We start from the raw sequence: 24,174 nt of genomic DNA, 5'->3' as shown, positions 1-24,174 counted from the left end.
CCTAAAGTTTGGAAATTTCTTTGGGCCATATCTATACTGAATAATTTTAGGGAGAAGTTAATTTTCTCAACACGAACCCAAAATATTGAATTACAATTGATTTGCTTGGGAATTGGCACCTAACTCTTCAAAGAACATATGAGAGCTATATCAAGAAGCGCACCTACATTGAAAGCTGCGAGCAGATAAACCTAAATGTCTTTTCATTACTATTGGATATTGAAGCCTTAACTTTAAAAATTCTAAAAATCAGGGGTATCATTTATGAAGCCTATACCAAAAAGTGGAACTATATTAAATTTGGTTTACAAGAAGTTAATCTACCGAAGAGAACCCGAAATATTAAATTACGGCTTATTTTGCTGGAAATTGAGGCCGAAGCCTTCAAAATGCCATAAATTAGGATCTAATGTTAAATAGGTGCTATAAAAAGGAAGGGACATACAATGCATACATTATTTGCGAGGAATAAATTTTCCTACAGAGGCTATTGAATTACAGCTTATTTGAAAATCTGAAAATCTGAAGGTACCCATATATGGCTGTTTTACAAAAAGTAGACCTACCTTAAATTTATTTTTGCGAGGAGCTAAACTACTGGCTGGGAAAGTAAAATGTGAAATTACAGCCAATTTGATGTGGTCGAAACTTTCAAGGTGCCGTAGACCAAGAGGTATCCTTATATGGGGCTACATGAAAAGGTGGACTTACACTGAATTGTTTTATTATGAATAAATCTACCCACAAAGAACCCTTTATGTCAAATTACAACTAATGTCAAACTACAACTGGAATTTCGTTAATTTGCCAGGGGAAAATCTACACATCGAAATGTCACACAGCTACTTTTTTGGTTGGAAGTTAGAGCAAAATGCCGAAAAAATAACATTATATAGGGGCTATAACTGAACCTATATATTCCAATTTCAATACCAAACATTTTACAAAGTCTGTGAAAAATATCAGAGATCTACTTACAGGGTGAGATGAAAAAACTGAAACCAACTTAAATTCCTCGTTTCATTTCCAGCGCACGATGACCACCAAAATTTCCGGATACCAATCCGTTGGACTGTTGTGTCTGGAGAATTTTGGAAAACAATGTTGGCACTAAAAAATACAAAAGTGTCGATCACCTCAAGCAAGCGCTTCGTCGGGAATGGGCCAAAATACCGCAGAGAAACATTCGGGCAGCGTGTGACGGTTTCATTGGACGTTTGAAGGCCATAATTCGTGCCAAAGGTGACCAATTCGAGCAAATCTAAACTTATTCTAAAATGTGACAATTTTTGCTTTCATTCAATAAAGTTAAAAAAATATGTAAAAATTATGGCGTTCGACTTTGTTGCAGTTTTTTCTCTCACCCTGCATAATTGAGCGTGGTATATGGGACTAATATTATCCATTTCCAAACCTGACCTAGGTGTGATATATGGTGATTTTTAGCTGTTATCATTTCAGCAACAATGGTTCGAACGGCTAGCGAATGTTTCGTGTTTTGTTTCACTGTCAAACATCTTCAGTTTGGTCTATAAATTAAACATGAATCGTCTTACAAACGAACAACGCTTGCAAGGCATTGAATAAATATTATCAAAAGTTAAGACAGTTCATCGCGTGCTTCTTATTTCCAGCTAAGAAGCTAATTTTTGGCTCAATGGATACGTTAACAAGCAGAATTGCCGATTTTGGAGTTGGCCAGAATCATTTCAAAAGCTACCAATGCATCCAGAAAAAGTCACAGTTCGGTGGGGTTTATGGGCTAGTGGCATTATTGTCTTCTTCATTATCTTCAAAGATGCTGCGTATCGTTACGAAACTGGGAATGGTGGAAATGGAAATGGTGACACTACGTGAAATGATATCCAACCTTTTTATTGAGAGGTGAGTTCCTTGAACATTTTATTTCACATTCGGGACCGGTAAATTGACAGCTTAGATCGATGATAATTAAATTTAACGCCTTTACACTATTTTTTGTGGGGATATGTTAAAGATGATGTCCGCTTTAATTGACCCATTAGAAAACAACATTAAACTATTTATTCGTGAAATACCGGCCGAAATGTTGGAAAGAGTTTTCCAAAATTGGTCTCAGCGGATGGACAAATTGGGGCTCAATCGCGGTCTACATTTGTATAAAATAATCTTCAAATCTTCAAATTATATGGAACGCACAATCATTTCAAATAAAGATTTCATGATTTATTCTGATTTGTATTTTTTTTAAGAAATCTTGAAAAATCACCATTTATTACTTTGTGCCAAGCTTAAAATATATGGGACACATTTTGACCATAAATATTTATTAATATTAAATTTCAAATAAAAAAATTATAATTACAGAAATCTTCTTAAAATAACGCTGATTTTACTCGGCTATACTTCCCCATCTGCTGATATTTGCCAACCTCTCACACACAGACACTTTCAACTATGAATGCAATTGAAATAAAGAAAAGCCGTTTATCATGTTGGTAGTATCTTTAAACTTGGTTGCCTTAATTGCTGAGGTTAGATTCCAATCTTGCCGGTGTAGCAGCGGCAGCGGCATAAGTAAATGAAAACGGTAGAATGGAACATAAGAAACGGGAAACGCATTTAAGTAAATCGCTTTGAAATATGCAATGCAAGCATAAAATGCACAATAATAAAGCAATTCTGCCGCAAACAACCCTCCCCCCATCCCCCATCCTTTACAATTTCTATTAAGGACAAATAATAAACTAAATTTTCATTTAGTGGGGCGCACACACACACACAGTGAGAGAAGCTGTAAAAGAACACCCAAACGACTGTTATCTCTTGGAAAAAGAAATGAACAGAAACATAAAAAGCGATTTAGCCCACTCACACACAGAACGATAGACACAAATACAAAGCCAAAGTGGAACATGCCTTGAGTGTATTGAAAAGTATGTCCGCTTTCCTCCCCTGCCCGCCGTTTGCTCTTTTTTTGTGTTTTGTTTTGGATGCTGAAAATTAAATAGCGATATATGAGTTGAAATCTCCCAAAGGGAATTAAATATAACTGCTCATTCGCCTGTAACCCAATCCCATTTCTTTACAGGATAACTTTGGCAGAGAGCTATTATAGATGAGTGAGAGTGTGTGTGTGTGTGGTGGCTGAACTCTCTAGCCGTTGTACGCGGCTTGAATAAAAAGAGTTAAAGTTCAAATGTTCGAGTGAATTACAATGGGATAAAAAATTCCCGCTTCAATATACTGCGGCTATAGCAGCAGCAACATCAGTTACTGCGAAGTTTCCGAAACGTTTTAAGTGGAAATGTTCTTTTGGTGTTTTCCGCTACGTTTATCCGTTCGCTGAGGCTGAGGTAAGTAGCAACAAAAAAGGATGCAATGCACAGCAAACAAAAAAACCGGGTTTGTTGTTCACAATGTTGTTTAAGTATGTGGTGGTGGTGGTGGTGGCAGTGTGCGTGTGCCAGCGAGTCGATTTGCCGGGAAATATTATATTGGCGTATAAATATTTGCTGGCCCATTGAGCAGACGACGGACGAGCGAGCAGAGCAGAGCAAGTGTATCTATCGCAGCCTTGTACATTCATTCATCTGTATACATGCAAGTAGTCATAAAAGTAATCGCCTTTGGCACGTTTTCAAGTTTACAGATCTCGAGTAACAGACTTCCTGGCATAACCCGAAGCACACACTCTCACAACATTGGTCTGCCGTTGCGATATAAAGAGAAAACAGAATCATTTAAACACCGGCACGTGTTGAAAATTTAAATATTTTTATTTCAAAACAGCTTAACAGAACAACAACACCGACCATAGAAAAAAGCCAGCCCTTAAGACTTCCACCATCAGAATTTGCCGGATATTAGTTTTTTGTTGTGCAAAAAGAGAAAAAAGAAGAAACAAGAAGCCCCACAGAGAAAGGCAACCAATAATCAAGGAGTTCAAATCTCGCCCAGTAACCCAACGACCTCAATAAAAACTAAAAACAAATGAAAAATGAAAACGAAAAAGCTACGAATTTAAGTAGTACTCATAATAAAAATAATAAAATAAAACAAATCAAAGATGGCCTTTAATTTTTTTGCCCAAAAGCTAGGAAGGGACTTGCTTGTTATCGCAACTATTTGGGGAGGCTGTTGTCTAGTATCACGTCAAGCTAATTTAGCCAGTTATCTTTTATGCCCATGGCGGACAATGGAAGTACTTTTAAACAATATTTTCAAATAGTTTACATTTATATTTCGGGTCCTGGCATATAGAAGTTTTTATAAGCCGAATTTTGCTGAAACTTGGGTTTTGGATTCTCAAAATGTGGAGCATTTTTTATAAAAAGGGAGCACTGATCCAACAATAAAGGGTTGACCGAACCACGTTCATATTTTAAATAATCAAATATATTTCAATGCAAAATTTGAAAGTGTAAGCAGCAAGAAATGTGTGTTAGGATAGTATTTTTGTGTTTTAAATTTTAATTAATTTTAAGAGGTTATTGCAACTTTGCAAAATATTTTTTTATAAGCATTTAATTAAAAAAATATAAGGTTTTTTTTAAGTTAAAAAATTTTAATCCATTTTCTTTGTAATTTAATTTTTATTTTTGAAAAAAATATTTTTTTAGGGTAATTTGGGCCCACTGATGTCAAAATTTTTTCAGAAAAAATTCCAAATTTTCGTTTTCCAGAAGCCGGAATTTGACCCTTTGTGGGGGAGCGATGTCCGCCCTTCACTCTAGCTTCCGAACGAAATGAAGTAGGTTGAAGTGGAATGGCACCTCCCTATTTTCGGTATTTTGGTAATTTAAGCGACGTTATTCACCGGTAATGTTTCAAAGCCTATGACAGAAAGTTTTCTGTGCAGTCCACGTCTTCGTATAGCCCTCATATAACGGTACCTCCCGATATTCGGTATATTGATGATTTTAGCGACATTATTCACCGGAATTGTTTCACATTTGGTATTTGAAGTTCGTAATAGCCCTCATATAACAGTACCTCCCGATATTCGGTATTTTGATAATGTTAGCGACATTTTTCAAAGATTTTTTTAGTTTCGCATTTGAATATTGTAATGACTTATGACAAAATTTGTCTATGGAGGTCCACGTCGTCGTTAAGGCCCTAATATAACGGCTACATTCGGTATTTTTAAGATTTGAACAGAATTTTTAACGGATTTTATTTTTTTGAATATTGCCAAATTCGTTCCAAATGGTGGAGGGTATTTAAAGTTCCGTCCAGCTTTTTTACTTTTCATATTTATCATTACTTTATTATTATGGGTTATTTTTAAAAATAATTTAAAGAGTATCCAAAAATATGGGTTTCAGAAATTAACCTACCATTGAGGGGAAAGGGTATTTTTAGGGGGAGGCGGATATTTTAAGTAAGGATACCTACACAAAAATGTGTTTAAAATTTTACGGTTTTCATATAGAAATATGTTTTTTAAAAGGTGTTTTCAATGTTCGAGAAATCGATCAGAGGAGCAAAATGGCTTAAGGATTATGTCAAAATATCAACCGATATTGCGAAAAAGATCGGGGGAAATTGTTTTTATTAATAGCATATTACAATTAATTTTGAATTGGAGCTTCGAACTTACGAATATCCTGGGCTATATGGGACCATACAAAATAATGGATCTAAATTGAACCTTTTCTACAAAATGGGAACCTTACATGCAGTTCCATAGCCAAATTATAGATCTATCTTAAACATTTCTGGCAGAAAGAGGTTATAGTTGTCATGATTGTTATACCCATTTGACTCCTTTGGGGAGATGTCTGAAGGGCTGGTTCCGCTATATCCAAACTTCACATCATATCTTGTGTTTGGTAAAAAATTTTTGAAATCTGACTTTATGCCCATTTCAAATCTGGACCCGTTGAGGGGGAGGTACCAGTATATTTGGTACCTTCTAACTATCTTCATACCAGATCCAGAGTTGGTTGAAATCACCCCCTCTTTTTCACATTTTATACGTTTTTATTATTCACAATTTTGAACCTTTGGGTGCGAGGTACTAGAAGGAATACCGAGTTGGATCGAAATCGCATACTCCCTTTGACCTCAATGGGATAAAAAATTTTTACGATTTTGTAAATTGTTGCAAGAAGGGGGAAGAGTGGGCCGAAATTACCCATATTCGAATTTGATCTAAGTTTGAAAAAAAATTAAGATAAACAGAAAAATCGTTTCAAGAACTATGGTGCGTATCAACCAGACATACAGACATTTTCGGCGTATTGAATGATATAAACCCTGCGTAGCTATAGGGCTGAGAGAATAAAAATGAAAAAATCCCGATGTGATGTCTAAACTGGGACAGTCATGGCCCATTTCAAATAACAAGCAACATGGAAAAGCTCGAAAAAAATAATGCGTCACTTTCTGATGTCAAAACACAAAATGACAAACATTCATAACAAAATCGAGTTAGAACTTCATGCTGATGAGAAATAAGACGATATAGGATCTCGGACGAGTATTTCGAGGAACTCGAACGAGTATTTCGAGGGGCTGCAAGCGGAATTATGGAATTTATATACCATCACATTTTATTTAGAAGGCGTATAATAAAAAGGATTACAAAATTTTAATTTTTTTATAACTTTAAAGAAAATATCTTTTTTTTTGGCTCTGAAACGTTTTTTTCCAGCCCAATATAAAAATCCCTTATTTTACTGCTACTACTCTTCTCAATGTATTTTAGTTTCAAGCCAACTTTGTTTTTCCACACTTGAAAAATCCCCCAATGTGCCTTTTCTTCATTCAATTGTTTATCAGTAAAATATTTTATAATTGCTTTTATTTCCGCTCCCCACCCACATTTGTTCAAATAACCACCCACTCGCTACCCCCAAAACAGAGGAAAAGAAAACTTCGATTCTTTGTCTTAGATTCATGGCACATACCTGGGTTAGCTGCGAAGAAGCATAATAGGATATTCTCGAGGGACACACCGATTCTGGCTTGGAATAAATTGTCTCTGCTATCTGATCGCCCATGGGCAGTAAAGCTGTTGCATATGGTGATGGTGTTGGGGAGCTGCGAAACTCTGCAAAGAAAAGCAAAAAATAAAAAGTGGAGAGAAAGAGAAAGCAAAAACATTAATAAATACAAACATCATCGTGTCAACATTAGTGGTGGGAATCATCTTCGCTCGCTCTATTATTTCTGTTATATCAACAGGACGATGATGATAATAATAATAGCCCCTGAAGAGCAAAGCAAAGATTTGCATGTTTGTGTACGTGAGTGTGTGTGTGAGTTTGTGTGTATGTTTGTATTCGGAACAAATAAAAATAGACATCAACTCACTTTCAAATATGTTGCAGGACTTCTTCGTCTCCAGGGGATACTTATTGAGACTGGCAATGGTGGCATAGGAACCACTGTTCGCACTGGGTGGCCTTCCCAAGGGATCCAGACGTATGAAAACATTTTGATGGCTACCATAAGCGGCTGTCGTAAAACTGGTGCTAAACAAACAAACAAAAGAAATAATCAGGATTAATTACGTCAATTAATCAGGGGCTAAAGCCCGGCTACACAAAACCATTTAAAGCAGGTTAACTACTGGCGTGTTTGCCTAATAGGATGCTGTTGTTGTCTTGTTGGTTGTTAACAACAACAATAACAACAATAAGTAATAAGATGTTACTCTAAATGACTAAATTGCCATTCTGTGGCATCCAAAAAAAAAAAGATAAATTATTTTACTGTCAAATAAAATGATGGGGTTGTTGCGGAGACGGCAGAGCAAGATGTAACTTTAAGACGAATTGCTGAATTTATGACCTAAGGCTTTACTTGTTGGGTCTATTAAATATTTGTAACAGATTTTGACCAAGCAGTTTATGACTGCCTGCGTTGTTATTATTTTATTATATGTTTTGAAGTTATACAGCTTTATAATACGTCTAATAAACTATATTAATCCTGTATGCCATAAACAGCTGCTTTACATCTCTTTCATTAATAATATGGGATTTAAAAATGGTCGTAAAAATATTATTACAGACTGTAAAAAACTAAACAAGAGGCATTACAAAAATGCAATAAAGACGTAGATTAGAATGAGCTGCTTTAAAAAATATATTTAATTAAATTTTATTTATTTATTTAATTAATTTTATTTAATTATAAACAAACGTTGTTTTTATAAAAATAACAATAGAGGGATTAAACCTTACCATTTTGCAACAACAAAATGCTATGGTATCCCGAACAAACGACCTAACACTGTTCTATTTCATTAAGAACATTATAAAATTTCAAGGCTTTAGAGCAGGGAGCAGCCCGCATGGCTTCAATGAGCGTAATTCTTCCCGTACTCACAATCAAACCCATTTAAAAACAAACAAGTAAAAAAGCATTACGTTCGGCCGGGCCAAACTTTTAATACCCTCCACTTTAGGGTAAAGGAAACATAAGAAGAAATGTGGCAAAAACCATTAAAATGCCGAATATCGGGAGGTACCGTTATATGGGGGTATACCAAATCGTGGACCTACACATGCAAGGTTTCGTCAACGGAGCTAGAAACCATTATGACCTACAAACACCAATTTTCAGACAAATATGTGAAAAAATGTGGCAAAAATCATCAAATTACCGAATATCGGGAGGTACCGTTATATGGGAGCTATACAAAAACGTGGACCTATAATTACAATGACTCGCCACACGAACTTGGACCCATTATGACTCACAAATACCAATTTTTAGACAAATCAGTGAAAAAATGTGGCAAAAACCATCAAAATACCGAATATCGGGAGGTACCGTTATATGGGGACCCATACATGCAATGTTTCGCCACCGGAGCTGGAACCCATTATGACCAACAAATACCAATTTTTAGACAAATCCGTTAAAAAAAATGTGGCAAAAATAATCAAAATATCGAATATCGGGAGGTACCATTATATGGGGGCTATACCAAAACGTGGACCTATACATGCAATGTTTTGCCACACGTACAGGGACCCGTTATGACCTACAAATACCAATTTTCAGACAAATCCGTGAAAAAATGTGGCATAAATCATCAAAATACCGAATATCGTGAGGTACCGTTATATGGGGACTATACCAGAACGTGGACCGATATATCTCATTTTCAATACCAACCATTCTAGACACAATACCAATTGCTCTGCTAAATTTTGGCGCTCTACGTCAAATAATGTGGGCTGTATCGTGATTTCAACAGACAGACAGACGGACATCTGATTATGAATATATATACTTTATGGGGTCTACGACGAATATTTAAGGATGTTACAAACGGAATGACTAAGTTAATATACCCTCCTTTCCAAGGTGGAGGATATAAAAAGTAAAAGAGTAACACAGTTGGGAGAAGAAAAAAGAGCAACTCTGCCCGATCCTGTTTTAGAGCGAAGTAACGGTAATACACCTTCAGACACACAATATAATCTCTTAATTAAATTTGTGTGCCAACATTATATTGATTCCCTCAAATGAATGCTCAACCCATGTCTCTGAGGATGAAATCTCATCCATGACTTTTGGAGTCAGTCTATGCCTGTCTGGCTAGAAAGCACGAAAAATTTCGATGGAGAATCCAAAGTTTGCTATACAATACCGATCCATCGCTTTAGGTAACTTCTCTACAAAGGTTCATTATCTACGGCAAATCGAATAACATAAAATGCGATTTGCTTCAAACTTTACAGCTGATGATATTTCTGATAACCTCTGAAAATTGATATTATATAAGGATGATATATATTGGTGACTTTTTCTGCTATCTTTGCTATAAATTATGAAATCTGTTCAGACTCTTCGGCTGTTATCCCCAAAAGCTCAACATTTTCTTCTTGTACTCTAAAAACTATCTCATTTGATAGAGATTGGTTTTGTTTGTTTGTTTCTAAAAATACTTCTTTCAGCTCGTCTTTACGATTCCCTTGAGCTGAAGCATTTCGTCGGAAAATACTCGTCCTTGTATATCCTTTACATATCCTTCTATAGATTCATCCGCAAGAATTTTCTTTAAAACAGTTTCTAATTTAAGGCTTCCTACAGCTCATTTATATTTACTTCCATCAGCTCTTCTTTAAGAAATCCCAGTGGGTCGTCCATAAGGAATCCCATCGGGTCGTCCATAGGGAATCCGGCTCGCTTTACATTGAGCTCGTCTATAAATAATTTCTTAAGGTCGTCTGTAAAGGCTTCATTGAGCTTATCTATAAAGAGACTCTTGAGCTCTTCTATGACCCCGAACTAATTCATCAGTCATTTCATTCAGCATTATTCTACTATGCATTGGGACCCGGAAAGACCTGCAACCTACCTCGATAAGTGTCTTCTTGAAATAGCTAATAGCCCAAAAATCCTTAAAACGACTTTATTGAGCGTCGGTAGCAGAAATTATTGAAATTTTCTTTACCCTTTCTTGTGTAAACTTCAGTGGCCAGGCAGTAAGCCTACCACGAATTTTAAATCAGACCAACTAAGCTCTAGAAGGGAGCTTGTTCTTCTCTTCGTCTTCGCATAGTCTACATTAATGAGGAACACTGTTGTCCCATCTTGTGGTAAGACATATAATACTGCAGTACAACAATTTTTAGATCCGGCCTACTAAATGACAGAATGGGGCTGGTCTCCTCGAGAAGTGCACTTCAAGGAATTCTTCCCCCATACTATTCATATTTTCAAGAAGATATTCATCAAAAATAAGAGTAGAACTAAAATCTCTTTGACCCAAACTTGCAAAAGTTTTTTTTTTTTTTGTCGGGTAGAGCACATGTTAACAATAGAAGTACGCTTCCGATTCAAACTGAAACTTAAATAAAATTAATTATGAGAAAATTGTACTCATTGACATACTTTTTTAAGGCATAGGGTAACATTTTTCCTATTTCGGTTTAAAGTTAGGTCAATTTTGAAAATTACTTTTTCCCAACTTTTCCTGGTAAAAAACATAAATCGAAGACATTTCTAGTTTTTCTTCCTAACAATAAAATATTTCAAAATCGTAATCTCATATAATTTTATTCATTTAAATTTGCAGTTTTGAAATCAGCTCAGACAACTCTTTTGGAATCGTAAATTGGAAATTTTAGTTTGGAAGTGTATTTACACTTTCCTCCCAATCTTTCGGTTACTTCTAGCTATAATGGCAAAAAATTTCATACTAGAGGCCTGTTCAAAAGTATAAACACCTTAACGTCTAAGTAGGAGAAAGTCCTTCCCATTATAAGAATCCATTTTATTCTATTCATTTATATTTTTCCCACCTCAAAGTTTTTAACATCTGCTGCCATTGATTGGATTTACACCTCAAAAAACGCTACTCTATTCAATTTTCCAATTTTACATTCTGTTATTTTTTTTTTCTTGTGGATCTCTCTTTCCATGAAATGCCATTAGGTTAATATATATTTTCTGCATACTTACTGCAATGAGTCCTGGCGTATTTGTTTGCGTGCCCTCAGATACATGGTGCTGGCTATTAGACCCACAACCAAGACCAAGCCCAGGGCACAGGCTGCAGCGCCCAGCAGTGCAGGACCCTGAGAGGGAGCATGAGCAGGAGCCGGTGATTGATTTGGAGCTGGAAATAGACCTTGAATTGAATAAAAGAAACGCATATTATTCGACAAAGCGATGGGATGGGATGCAAAAACACATGATTTATTCTTCCTATTCTTCTACTTCTTCGTTTTCAGTTCGTTCGTTCGTCACTTGGCAGTGATGCCGACATGAAATGGTGGTGGTGGTGAGAAAATAAAAATTGCCAAACCATGGGGGGCACTTACCTTTGATACAGATTTTATTACGCTTAAAATGTAATTTGGTATCATTATGGCGTGGCGGTCCCCGCACCAGCATGTTTATGCTGAGTGGGACCTGCTCGCTGATGTTGCCGCTACAGGGCAAATGCACAGAAAACGTTTCCACCTGCTGTGGCACATAGCCCTTCTCCGGTATGCTGAGGGTGGGTGTAGCCAAGGCCTCCTGATCATGGTCATAATCGATGGTAATTGCATATGGCAGCTATGTATGGTGGAGCAAGCGGGCATGTGGGATCCGAGGCGGGCGCAAATGGAGCAGAGAGGGGGAAGAAAATAAATAGAAAAAATTGGTGGTTAATGGAGTGCAAATTGGTTTTTGAGTGGTTAGTTGGTTGGATGGTTGGTTGGCTGCAAGCTAAGGGCACCAGAAACAGCAGCAGCAGCAGTAATATCCAGAACTCCCACCAAATTCTCTGGGACGGACAGTCAAACAGATAGAAATTTATAATAAAGCCACACACACAAAAAGTGCGCTCCTTGCACAAACACATGAAGATGGACAAAGCAATAGACAGGAGCAGATAGACAGACAAAGGTCTGCTCAAACACTCGCCCAGACACACAACCAGCCAGCCAGATAGCTATAGCTACCCAGGCAGGCAGGCAGTCACTCCGTCACTAATGTTTACACTTACATTGGCACATTAACTCTAAAATATCGTGTAACACAACCACACATTATCGGCGTATGGCGTTATGTGACGTAAGTGTGTGTGTGGGTGGGAGGATTTGGAGGGTGGGATGGGGTGCGAGGTGTTGCTCACAATAAGGTGTGATGAGTTATTGGTGGAGGTGGTGGCGAATTGGCGTGTTTGGCGTATGTATAGTGTTTGCGGTAAGAGTTTAAATGTTTTGTGCGGTTAATGTTTGTTTGTCAGCTGGATTGCTGGCTGGCTGACTGGCAATCTGGCTTAAGTATTTTGGTTTGAATGGAAATGTGAGAGGGAGTGTGTGTGTGTGGGTTGTGTGGGTTGCGTGGGTGGGGGGAGTGTATTTGATAAATGTTGTTATTATAAAAACTTACCGGATAAGCTGTAAGACTTTGCCATGAGAATTCGAGGTCATGTACATCTGCCGGCACCGGCACGGTGAAGTGCATTGCGTATGTGTTTATTGTTCCCTCGTGAACGTAGAATAAATCCGCTTCCAATTCTGCCATTTACAAAGTGTTGGACAAATCGCACATTTGCGTCACCATTCAAGGCAAGGCATCGTCATCGTAGAAGTCGTGGAGAATATTTGGCGTTGTTGTTGTTGTTTTTGTTGTGAATGATATTATTTTCACACCAAATGTTACATTGTTGTTATTGTTATTATTATTTCATATTGTCGTTGTTTTTGGCATAAAGTTTGGTAGTTTATGTTGTTGCCACAACACGAAAGGAACATTACCGACGGCAGAGCCATGTTGACATCCAACAGCAACAACAAAAACAACAACACACGTGAATGTAATAAGCCACAGCATTGTTGTATCAGACAGCCAACAACAATAGATGATATCAATGAGTTAAATTCCCATGTAAAGTCGCATGCCGGGTCGTGTGTTGCAAGCCAAAGAAAAGTGGTGGTAACAGCATCAAGAAGCAGGAACAGCGCGGCAGCATCGAACCAATAATGAAAAGAAACACAATATATAAATATAAACAAACAACTCCCATAAATTTCTTGTTATTTTGCTCTCTTTTATTGTAATTTGTGTATCCTTGCAATTCTTTTTCGTGTTGTTTTAGTTGTTGTTAGTGGTGGTTCTATCAATTCACCGAAAAGTTGTTCCTTTGTAGATAAGTGAATGTAGGGATAAGCAGAGATTCTGTGTTTCACTATTTGGTAAACAGTGGTGAGGTTCTAGGGATGGGATTTCTCTTTAAAAAAAAAATTCTGTGAAGATTTTAAAATTTCTGAAGACTTTCAAAAATGATCTTCAAATAAACCTAAAAAATCTCTATTTTTGCAATTAAAAATTATTTCAGATTTTCTTTTGTATTTATATAATACAATATATTTTATAACTGCTTCACTATTCAAAACTTCTCTGGTAAAATTGAATTGTGAAAATCGCTGGATCAAGTTATCAAATTTGAGGAGTTGCTGTCTACAAAAACAGAAGTTTGCACTGAAATGTTTACCCGTAAATAAATAAAGACACTAAATCTCCGAATTGCCTCAAATTAGGCACATATTAAAGAAGCCCCAACTAGAACGCAAATTTTAAATTTTAGAAAAAAAAGAGAAATTTAGAAAAAGTTAGGTTATGTATAGAACGAGATGTTGTGCGAATGGTCTCCGCCGCTTTGCTGGCACACACGCGATATTTTACTGAATTTTTCAATGACCGTTGCGCATAAATGCTGCGGTATTTCTATAATATACGCTACGGTTTCTTCTTTATACCCTACACCACTTAGTGGTAAGGGTATTATGACTTTGTGCATTTGTTTGTAACATGAAGACGGAAGCGAGATAGACCCATTGTTACTTTTGAGGATCTCCATAGAATCACTTTCTGAGTTGATTTGTGCATGTCAGTCCGTCTATCCGTCTGTCGGTGCTTCCGTCTGTCCATGTATTCTTGTGAAGAAAATGCAGGTCGCATTTATTATCCGATTGAGATGAAATTTTCCAAACAACATTTGTTTGGCCCAAGGACGAACCCTATTGAAATTGGAGATAATCGGTCAAAATTTAGATATAGCTCCCATATATATTGTTCATCTGATTTGTTATTTTTGTCCTCCGCAGCCGTAATATGCACTCTGTAACAATAATATTTGGGGAAATATATCAAATACAGTTCAGAAATACATTTGCTAAATTTTATCGAGATCGGTTCAGATTTGGATATAGCTCCCATATATAACTTCATCCGATTTACCTTTGATTGTGCACCAAACGTCTAATATTTGTCCAAATGGGATGGAATTTGGCACTTACGACCGAATTGAGTCTAGAAGCTAGTACGCCAAATTTGGTGAAGATCGGTTCGGATATAGCTATAGCTCCCATATATTCTGTTCATCCGATTTGTTATATTTGTTACCCACAGCCGTAATATGCACTCCGTAACAAAGATATTCAGGGAAATATATCAAATACAGTTTAGAAATATCTTTGCCAAATTTTATCGAGGTCGGTTCCGATTTGGATATTTCTCCCATATATATCTTTATCCGATTTCAAATGAATTGTGCACCAAATGGGCAATACAAGTCCGAATTTAAAAAATACAAATGCTTCGGCATATTTACTCCTTTGAACTTTATATTATAATTATAATCATAGCGTGTATGATGGAATTCTCCCAATTAAAACTTTTAATTGTTATGCGGAGATCTACTAAATTAGCAAAGTGGTGTAGGGTATCATAAAGTCGCCCGACTTTAAGACTTTCTGTACTGGTTTTTAGGTTTGAATCGTCGTCGGCTTATTGGCTATTTGTCTATATCAGTTTGTACGCCAACTTCGGGACGAACAACGGGGTAATAGGGTATTTCCTCCACCAAAGAAAAAAAATACTTTGAAACAAGTTAATCCGTACATAGCCCTTAAAATCAATTTAAGCCTTGTGTTCTTTCTGGGGAATATGTCCGATTTTTTTTCAAATACCAAATTCTTATGTATGGACAAATATTTGGTCTAGGCTTCTGTGCATTAACGGTAAGTAACCTGTATTTCTGCCCACGTAGGGTAGCCCTATTTCATGTTTTGCCAAAATTAAGCGGATCACATTTTCCAACAGATGTGAAACAATTCCAGAAATAATGTCGCTAAAATCGTAAAAACATTGAATATAGGGTTGCTCCGATATAAGAGGGCTATACGAAGTTCTGAACCCGTATATGTAATTTTGTCATAGGCTGCGGTACACATCAGGAACATTAAATACGGAATTTCCTGTGAATAAAATGATTCCGGTGCATAAAATCATCAACATACCGAATATAGGGAGATACTGTTATATGAAACCTATATGATGACGTGGACCTGTATGTAGGCAATTTTCGGTAGCACTCATTACGAACTAACAATAGGACATCCCTAACAATGCCCGAGGATATGTCGCCAAAATAATTAAAATACCGAAAATGGGGAGATAACGTTATATGGGGTCTATGCGAAGACCGGGATCTGTATGAACAATTTTCAGTCATAGACTGTAGTATCCAATAGGAACTTCAAATTCTAAATTTTAAACATTTTCGGTGGCACAGTGTGGCACAAATCATCAAAAAAGCGAATATGGAGACTATACCAAAACTTCGAGCTATATTGACAGTTATATGCAAGAATGTTTATTACATAATGGGAACATATGCTGCCAATTAAAAGCAAATTCGGTTTAAAATGTAACTGAACCTTACAAAATACCTTAAATTTTTCGGTACAGTTATATGGGGGCTATACCAAAACGTGGAATTATATAGCCCATTTTCAATACTAAAAGTCCTGCAGACCCAACATACATCTATGTAAACTTTTATCAACCCACTTCATTTCGTTCGGAATCTAGAGTGATTTCCTCAGATGGACAGACAGACGGAAGAATTTTTTTTTAAGAAAATTGAAGAAATCCGCAATATCCCAAAATTCTCAATTGTTTGTTTATCAAAAATGTAATAGGGGTTTCTTTAAGAAAAATTAAGAATATATGAAAATATTATTTTTATTTATTTATTCCAACTTTTAAGATATTCCTATATTGACTTGATGTGCGTTTTAATAATTTAGACCGATTCCCCAAATTCATTATTGAGAAAAAATAAAAACGAGAGAATAACAATAAAACTAATGTGGCCATAAACTTAATTAACTCACATCGAAATGTGTCCAAGACAATAAAACCTAATGGACGGTGGCGAACTATTGAAGGACACAATTACAAAAGGTTTCCAAATGGATATGTTGCATGATATTTCCACAGATGTTGTGTCATCGAGATATGACTTTCAACGACAACAACAGATGACACTTTGACCCCGCCAACCACCATCCCTTACCCCGACATGTGATTGCCCAGCAATTGAATACTATTTTTTGAAATATGTCTATTTTCTCTGAAATTTTCTCGTCATTGCAGTTATGGAGATAACTATTAACACTTCCTTAACTTGTCTGAACCACTGTGGCTTTTTTCTTTATGGCTTGCTACACCTCCCACACCTCCCACACACCCTTAAACCCCATTGGAACAAGGTGGTGCAGCAATTCTTCATGGCTGAATGAATGGCTGTAGGAATGAATTACACTGTGTACTTCCTTGTAACAACATACAAGAGGAGTAACAACAAACGAATCCTAAATCAATTTTCGTTTCGTACAAAAAAGGCGAAAGGACTAAACTAAACTAAATAGAAATTAACTGTTTACTCTGTTTACTGCTGTTGCTTTGCTTTCGTGTTTGGTGCTTCGTGTTTGCAGTTCACAATATATCTGTGCAGCAAACGGCAAAAAAGGAAATGTTTTGTGTTCTGGTTGTCATCCCGACTGGATGTACGGAAGCTCTAAATGAAATTCTTGAGAGATTTAATGTTTCCTTTTTCCCCCCACCCCGCATTCCCACCTTCTTCCTTTTCATCTATTGTTCGCATACGTGTTGTTATCTGTTTGCCCCCTGTTTGCAAGAATATGTGGCAAAAGTTTGGAACAGCGAAAAAGAGATTGTGTGTTTGGCGACAAATAAAAGTCACATAACACAGCCAACAACCAAGAATTATGGCCAGTGGTAAGAATGGATGGCCACAACAGACAATGAAAGCAGAAGCTAGGAGAATAAGCTGTGGCCTCTTAATACCATAGGTGTGTATTTTGGAGGAGGGGACCGGCAAAAAATGAAAAAAGAAAAAAAATTACTTTGATTGACCGAATTGTTGCAGTTGAACAATAAATCAAGTTTGATGAACTGCAAACAATGTCCGGCAGATGATCATTAGTCACTTCGAAGCAAATCTCACCAAAATAAATAGAATAGTTGAGAAATTATGTTATTAATTGTCTGGAGGTTTTCCCCTCCCCCTTCTTCTTGTTTTCGATACTCCATTGAGGCCGATAAAAAAATAGAAAGAAATCGTTTGTCATTTCAGTGGTGCAAAGATGTGTTTGAATGATTTATGGAAAATTGATAGGCAATTTTGTTTAAGTGATGCCGTAATGGAGATGGGAAATGGCAGAAAATTTGATACTTTAATGGAGGCAAGAAAAATTAGCACTTAATTTTCTTGAAATTGATGATGTGATAAGAATGTTTGTTTTATATTGGTTTCAATTTGGCGTAGGGATCTTTGGATATAATTTAGCATGTATGGGTAAATGTATTATCCAAGCATATCCTAAACACGTAATCTGACTCCTATATTATAGAAGTGCTAAATAAATTGGAGATGGCTAATGTGCAGGCCGTGTTCTTTTATTTTTTGTATCAGTATAAGTGAACCAATAGGAATAATTAAGATTGTACCAAATTGAAACAAATCGAGACAATTTTACTTAAACCAGGGAAGTGCTAGAAATAATGGACCAATTGGTCATATTTTCGAAAATTGCGCTTTATACCACTATTCTTGAACTCCCTTTGAGGGTAACCTTGCATGCTATCTCGAGAGATGGACATACTCTATCATCGCTATATTATGAATAGGTCACACAGTAAGCTCATCTGACTACAAATTTTGATGTCGAAATACAATACAATATTGTGAATAAATTTCCATATTTTTATTTTGGAGACGCATAGCAAGTAGAGCTGTGAGTTTTTTATATTAACGTTCAACCAGAACTAATGAGTCACACCTCTTTATAGATCTTGTACTCGATTGTATATGGAAAAGAAATGTCAAATACAAAATTATCTGGAGCAAATTAATTGATTTTAATATTTTCAAAAAATAAATAAAAAAAAAGTTAAAACAGTAAGATCGGCCGGGTCGAACTTTGAGTATCCTCCACCATTTGGAAAAAATTGGCAAGTCACAAAAAAAAAAAAAAATGAAAAATACTACTAAACCCATAAAAATACCGAATATTGGGAGTTACCGTTATATTGGGGCCTACACAGACGTGAACCTATATACGCAATTTTCTGTCATAGAATGTAGTAACCATTTCGATTAAAGTTGAACCCCCTAAATGAGAGCTCTTTGTGAGATTACATGTTTTGCAATGATTTATTCAAGAATTCACAGAAGACTTTAGTTTATACAGTTCACATTCTACTTAGCACATAGCTTTACTTCTTTAATAATCGACGTTTACTAGTCGAAATTCATTACATAACTGACTGACTGGCTTCCTACTCACTCGTATTTATAGCTCGTCATCAGAATCACAAACTAGAACATTGGACAATGCTGCAACGAAATGGCAACCTCGTCTATTCACCTTTGAGCACACACTCACACATACACAAACCAATGCATGTAAACAACAAATGCGATAGTAATTATAAATACGAGTGAGTAAAAGAATTTAATGTTGTCCCAATGAAAGCTATAAAGGCCAAAAGAAGGCTAAAATTTTGCACACATGCGTATTTTGTCAGTAGGAAGGTTAAGTTCGATAATGGACCATGTCGGTTCATGTTTTCATATAGCCCTCATATAAAGGCATCTCTCAATATTCGGCATTGTGATGATTTTAGCGACATTATAGACCACAATTGTTTAAAATTTCTTATTGGAAGATCTCAATGGGTACTACAACCCATGAAAAAAAATTACTTATGCAGGTCCACGTCTTGGTATAGCCCCCATATACTCCCAATATTCGGTATTTTTATGGTATTAGAGACTATGTTGACAGGAATTGTTTCAAATTTGAAGTTCGTAATGGATATTACAACCTATGTCTTCGTATAGCCCACGTGTAAGCAACATTAGTCATCGGAATTGTTTCCAATTTCGTACTTGAAGTTCGAAATGGATACTTCAAAATATGCAGGTGCAGTCTTCGTATACTACACATATAACGACACTATTCAACGGATTTGTTTTAAATTTCGATTTGATGGTCCTAATGAGTTCTACCGCAACTATTTTACTTGTTTATCACTATATTCTAAGTAGACAAATTCATTATATCATAGGAATAAAGGATTTAGACCCAATATTCCTTTGAAGAACACACGATTCACGACTTTTGGCGTCGATCTATCAAGACCTTACCTAGGCTGGTAGGTTGGGGCGCAACAAGTAAAAATATATTGACAAAATTGACAATGTTGGCTTACTCCTTCTAAGGTGTGAATACAAAAACAGCTTGAAGTATTCGCTTGGCATATTTTGTGGCATTTGATAAAGGGATGTCAGAGTCGCACTTGAATCCTGCTGTAGTTTTTTTATTATAATTTGACATTAATATGCCTAGCCATGATGTTAAGCTGCTTATGTACCCTCACCTTAATACTTAGCACGCAAATGGTCAAAAGAAAAAGAAGTTAGTTTTAAAACGCGAAGAGAGTATTTGATTTGGTTTAAACATCCAACATCATAATATTTGAATTACTATTTTAAGGTGCGAAATAAAGGCCCTCATCGGTACCTTCCCTAATTTTCACTAATATATCGGCAAAAAATATAAAATTTATAGCCGATTTTCTTCTAACCCAGCAATCTCAACATTTCTGTCAATAATAACTGGTAACTAATTATATACAAAGCTAAGAGTGCCGATTTTCTCCAAATTTCATGAATGTGGAAAATATTTGCCTATATTGCCATAATCTCGGCTCTCAAAAAAAGAGAAATGAGTTACCGAATTGTTCAACTCCAGAATATATATTGGAATATTAGCCCTAAAATTAAATAAAATGCCAATATGGAAATAATATTGGGTAGCATTGGCGGTGGGTAGGCAGCTGCTAACAGTACCGATTGATGCTTTCGAATTTGTTGTCGTATAAAATATATGAAATATAACCCCTGTAGACGTAGGACTAAGAGTTTTAAAATTGGAGTAATATTCTTTAAAGAAAACGGAATATTGGTTCCAAGTGGAATTATCATGGCAGATATATTCTTACCCTAAAATTGATCCATATACGTTGGGAAAAGAACAATCATTTCGTCTTCCACCTTAAGTTTTTAATTATCGTTAGAGCTCGTTTTTAAAATGCCTACTTTGGACTTTGAATTTATTGGACAACAGTGTATATTAAAATGCTTTATAGAAAAACAATTCAAATATTAAATTTAAAAGAGATGCCAATTTTTTTTTCTTGAGCCACTCCCCATTCCGTTCTCACAAACGAGGCACTTCATTAGTCATACATTAGAAGTGTTTCCTTTACAAAATTAACCCTCAATTTGAGTTTCGATAAAATAAAACCATTTCGTTTTCTTTTTTCAGAATTAAACACTTCAATTAGTCTTAACTTTATTCAATTGTGAGCATTTCAGTTGTAATAGAACAACAGTCACAACAACAACAACAACATAAACATTATCCTGTGAACCCCTGTCCATGCTACACTTGCAACGTACCATCCAACACCAAATGATGTAGTAGTGACACCATTGCTATTGTTGCAGCAGCAGTTCCTTTTACTTCCACCCTTCCAACGTCCGGAGAACTTTGGACAAAGCAAACAAAACGGAATGGAGACGACGAATTCATTGTAAATAAGAAATGAAAAGATGAAAATTGCATTCACTTCAGTCGCAACGAATGCAAAGAAATCAGCCAGGAATAGTTAAGGATAGAACTATTTTGCCATACTTCATCTTCTTCGTCCTCTTCAACGTCTGTGTGGAGAGTGTCAAAGGAAGGTAAAAACAGAACAGCAGGATATGATGATGATGAGGATGGCGGGTCTTGCAAGGAACAGGAAAATAAACGACAAATTACATTCATTGGCTAGAAACGCAAAAAAACAAAACAAGACATTTCATTTGGAACTCCCCCCTTGCTCGTACACTGAGAGCTACACAGTAATGCGTAATAAGGAAATGGAAGACCATAATAGTGCCAACAACATTACCAGCAGGGGAGGGGATGAGTCGCAGCACACACAGACTGTGGCAACCGGCAACAACTAGCCATGAAGTTATTTCGAATGAATTTTTAAATGGCAACAGTTTTACAAACATTTTTCGCATGAATACAAAATTCGTCTGTGGCAGGGACATTTGCCAAAATAGGACATCTCAGAGTGGGCGGGATGCTCATGAGGAAACAACGGAGCCATGTTAAAGGAAACTCGAAAACGAAATAGAATTTCTTAATTTCTTGTCTTGATTTTGAGGTTGTTGATGGATGTCCTGTTGCCATGCCATGGCCAACTTGTCGTTTGTTTGGCCGGGCAAAATATGGCCTGTTTTTTTTTTTCTTTTTGGTTTGTTTGCCTGGGATTTGCCTTTGTGTGAGCAGGAAATTTTATTGGTTCTGCCTTTTCGCACAAAGCACAAATCTTATAAAAACTCAACAAGCATTTTGTAACTTCAAGTGTCCTCTACACAAGTTTTCAGCTCAAGAGCTTGTTACGATGTCATATTGAGCAATTAATAAAAGTGAAGATGAAAAGAAAACGACGAATGAACCAAAGAACGAACGAACGGAGCACAAAAGAAAAAAAGTCTAAAACTAAATCAAATGTCGACAAAAAAGGCACACAAACCTAGTTGCAATAACAACAACAACAACAGTAGCACTGAGCAATGGAATTATGGAAACAGTGGACACAAAGCAAGGACATGTCGACTGAACGAACGCCTTTTCATGTCGTCTCAGTGGTTCGCTTACGAAACACTAAATGTGATTGCGTTTTGTTTCCATGACGGAAGTTCCGAATTAAATCCCGTTTTTTTTGGGATAGGGTCTCGTGGCGAGTGCTAAAGCAAAACAAAAGCTACCCACTCGGTGGAATGCTTTAAATGCCGATTGCAAAATCGGGAAGAGAAATGTGTTTTGCTTTTGCACGCAAAATGATAAGGTGTCGCCTTTAAAAATTCCTGGTTAAATTAAACAAATATTGACGTAAGAATTCATGTTACCAGAATAGAAGTTTGGTCATTAGCAATAATAATCAGCGGTGGGAACATGACCTCGTTAGTGGAACAACAAGCGAGTAGTAGAAAAGCGTTAAATGTAAAAAGGTCAAAGGTAGGATAAATGTGTGGGATTGGGACAAAATCAACTATTTTGTGACTGAAAATGAAAACAGTATAGGAATGGAGATTTAATTGAAAGAAATGATTATTCTTCAAAAAAAAAAAAAAAAAAAAAAAAAAAATCCCACTTATATAAAGAATATTAATGGTCACTTTTGATCACGAACTAACTCCGATACTTATTTTTAAGTTATCCAGTGTAGACATTTTTCCCATGAAACTTGCACCAAATAAGATGACGGGTTGTCTTAGATTACGAGTCTGGCAATTTTTCAATATTTCATACGTCCCTAATTTACAGAGTCGTACATTCAACTTAGAACACACCTCTCGAATTTTAGAAGTCGCGATTCAATACTGCCCTGACTGACTGGCTTCGTTCGTATTTATAGATCCTCATCTATACATGACAACCACAACCATTTATCATAACAAGTTTATGAACACACACACACAGATATAAACAAACAGCAGGGTCCGTAATTATAAATACGAGTGAGTGAAAGAGAACGATAAATGATATTAAAATGGTAAATCTAATATTGAAAATACAAACATCACACAAAAAAACTCTTTAATCTCGATTTTGGTAAGCCGCGATTAATGCTGTCCTCACGGACTGGCTTCTTACTCGCTCGCATTTATAGATCCTCATCTACGCATGACAACCACAATTATAAATACGAGTGTGTGAGAGAGAGAGCAACAAATGACGGTAAAATGAGAACTCCCAAGCTAAGACTGATACACAAAGATAATAAAAAATCTGAATGGGAAAATAAACATAAAAATAGCGACAAACAACAAACAAATAAACAAGAGGTCAAAATTTGAAATATTTATAATTCTAATAAAATCTGAAATAAGATTCTTCAAATTGAACATATCTTAATACAGGATGAGATGAAAAAACTGCAACTAACTGTCATTTCTAAGCCACTCGTCCGACAGCTGTTAAAATTATTCCAGTGACAGCTCATTATATTGTTTACAAGCGTACAAAAGCATTTTGGTGAGAATATTCGGCTGGAAAACTCGCTCCATCGCTCGTTACCGTGATACTGGTAGCTTAGCCCGACGTCAAGGAAGTGGACGGAAGAAAACAGCAACATCAGCAGAAATGGTTCGAAAAGTAAAGATCGAAACCCGCGTCGCAGTGGCCGAAATATGGCTCGTGAGCCGAACATATCGCAATATTCCATTCGGAAAATGTTGAAAATGGTAAAGCCATTGAAATTCCAAAAAGTGCAAGAACTTACACCGCA

The 24,174-nt window shown here is 36.3% G+C and overlaps 1 protein-coding gene across 5 annotated transcripts in view; it reads right to left on the bottom strand.

Annotated features, from left to right (window-relative positions):
• LOC101897880 (tyrosine-protein kinase Dnt) overlaps positions 1-24,174 on the bottom strand; it is a 212,722-nt gene that overhangs the window by 53,471 nt on the left and 135,077 nt on the right. For 4 of the 5 annotated variants that reach the window (XM_059130942.1, XM_059130939.1, XM_011297550.3 and 1 more), the window contains 5 exons: positions 12,835-12,962; positions 11,775-12,012; positions 11,413-11,581; positions 7,303-7,463; positions 6,897-7,039 (listed from right to left, as the gene is read on the bottom strand). In XM_059130942.1, the coding sequence (XP_058986925.1) occupies positions 6,897-7,039; positions 7,303-7,463; positions 11,413-11,581; positions 11,775-12,012; positions 12,835-12,962 (839 nt within the window). The remainder of the gene's footprint in view (positions 1-6,896; positions 7,040-7,302; positions 7,464-11,412; positions 11,582-11,774; positions 12,013-12,834; positions 12,963-24,174) is intronic. The other variant, XM_059130943.1, reaches the window with a different exon arrangement.

The sequence above is a fragment of the Musca domestica genome, unplaced genomic scaffold, assembly GCF_030504385.1.
Source record: "Musca domestica strain aabys unplaced genomic scaffold, Musca_domestica.polishedcontigs.V.1.1 8, whole genome shotgun sequence".
NCBI lineage: Eukaryota > Metazoa > Arthropoda > Insecta > Diptera > Muscidae > Musca > Musca domestica.
Note: the sequence above shows the minus strand (reverse complement) of the source record. Positions and strands in the feature narration are given on the sequence as shown.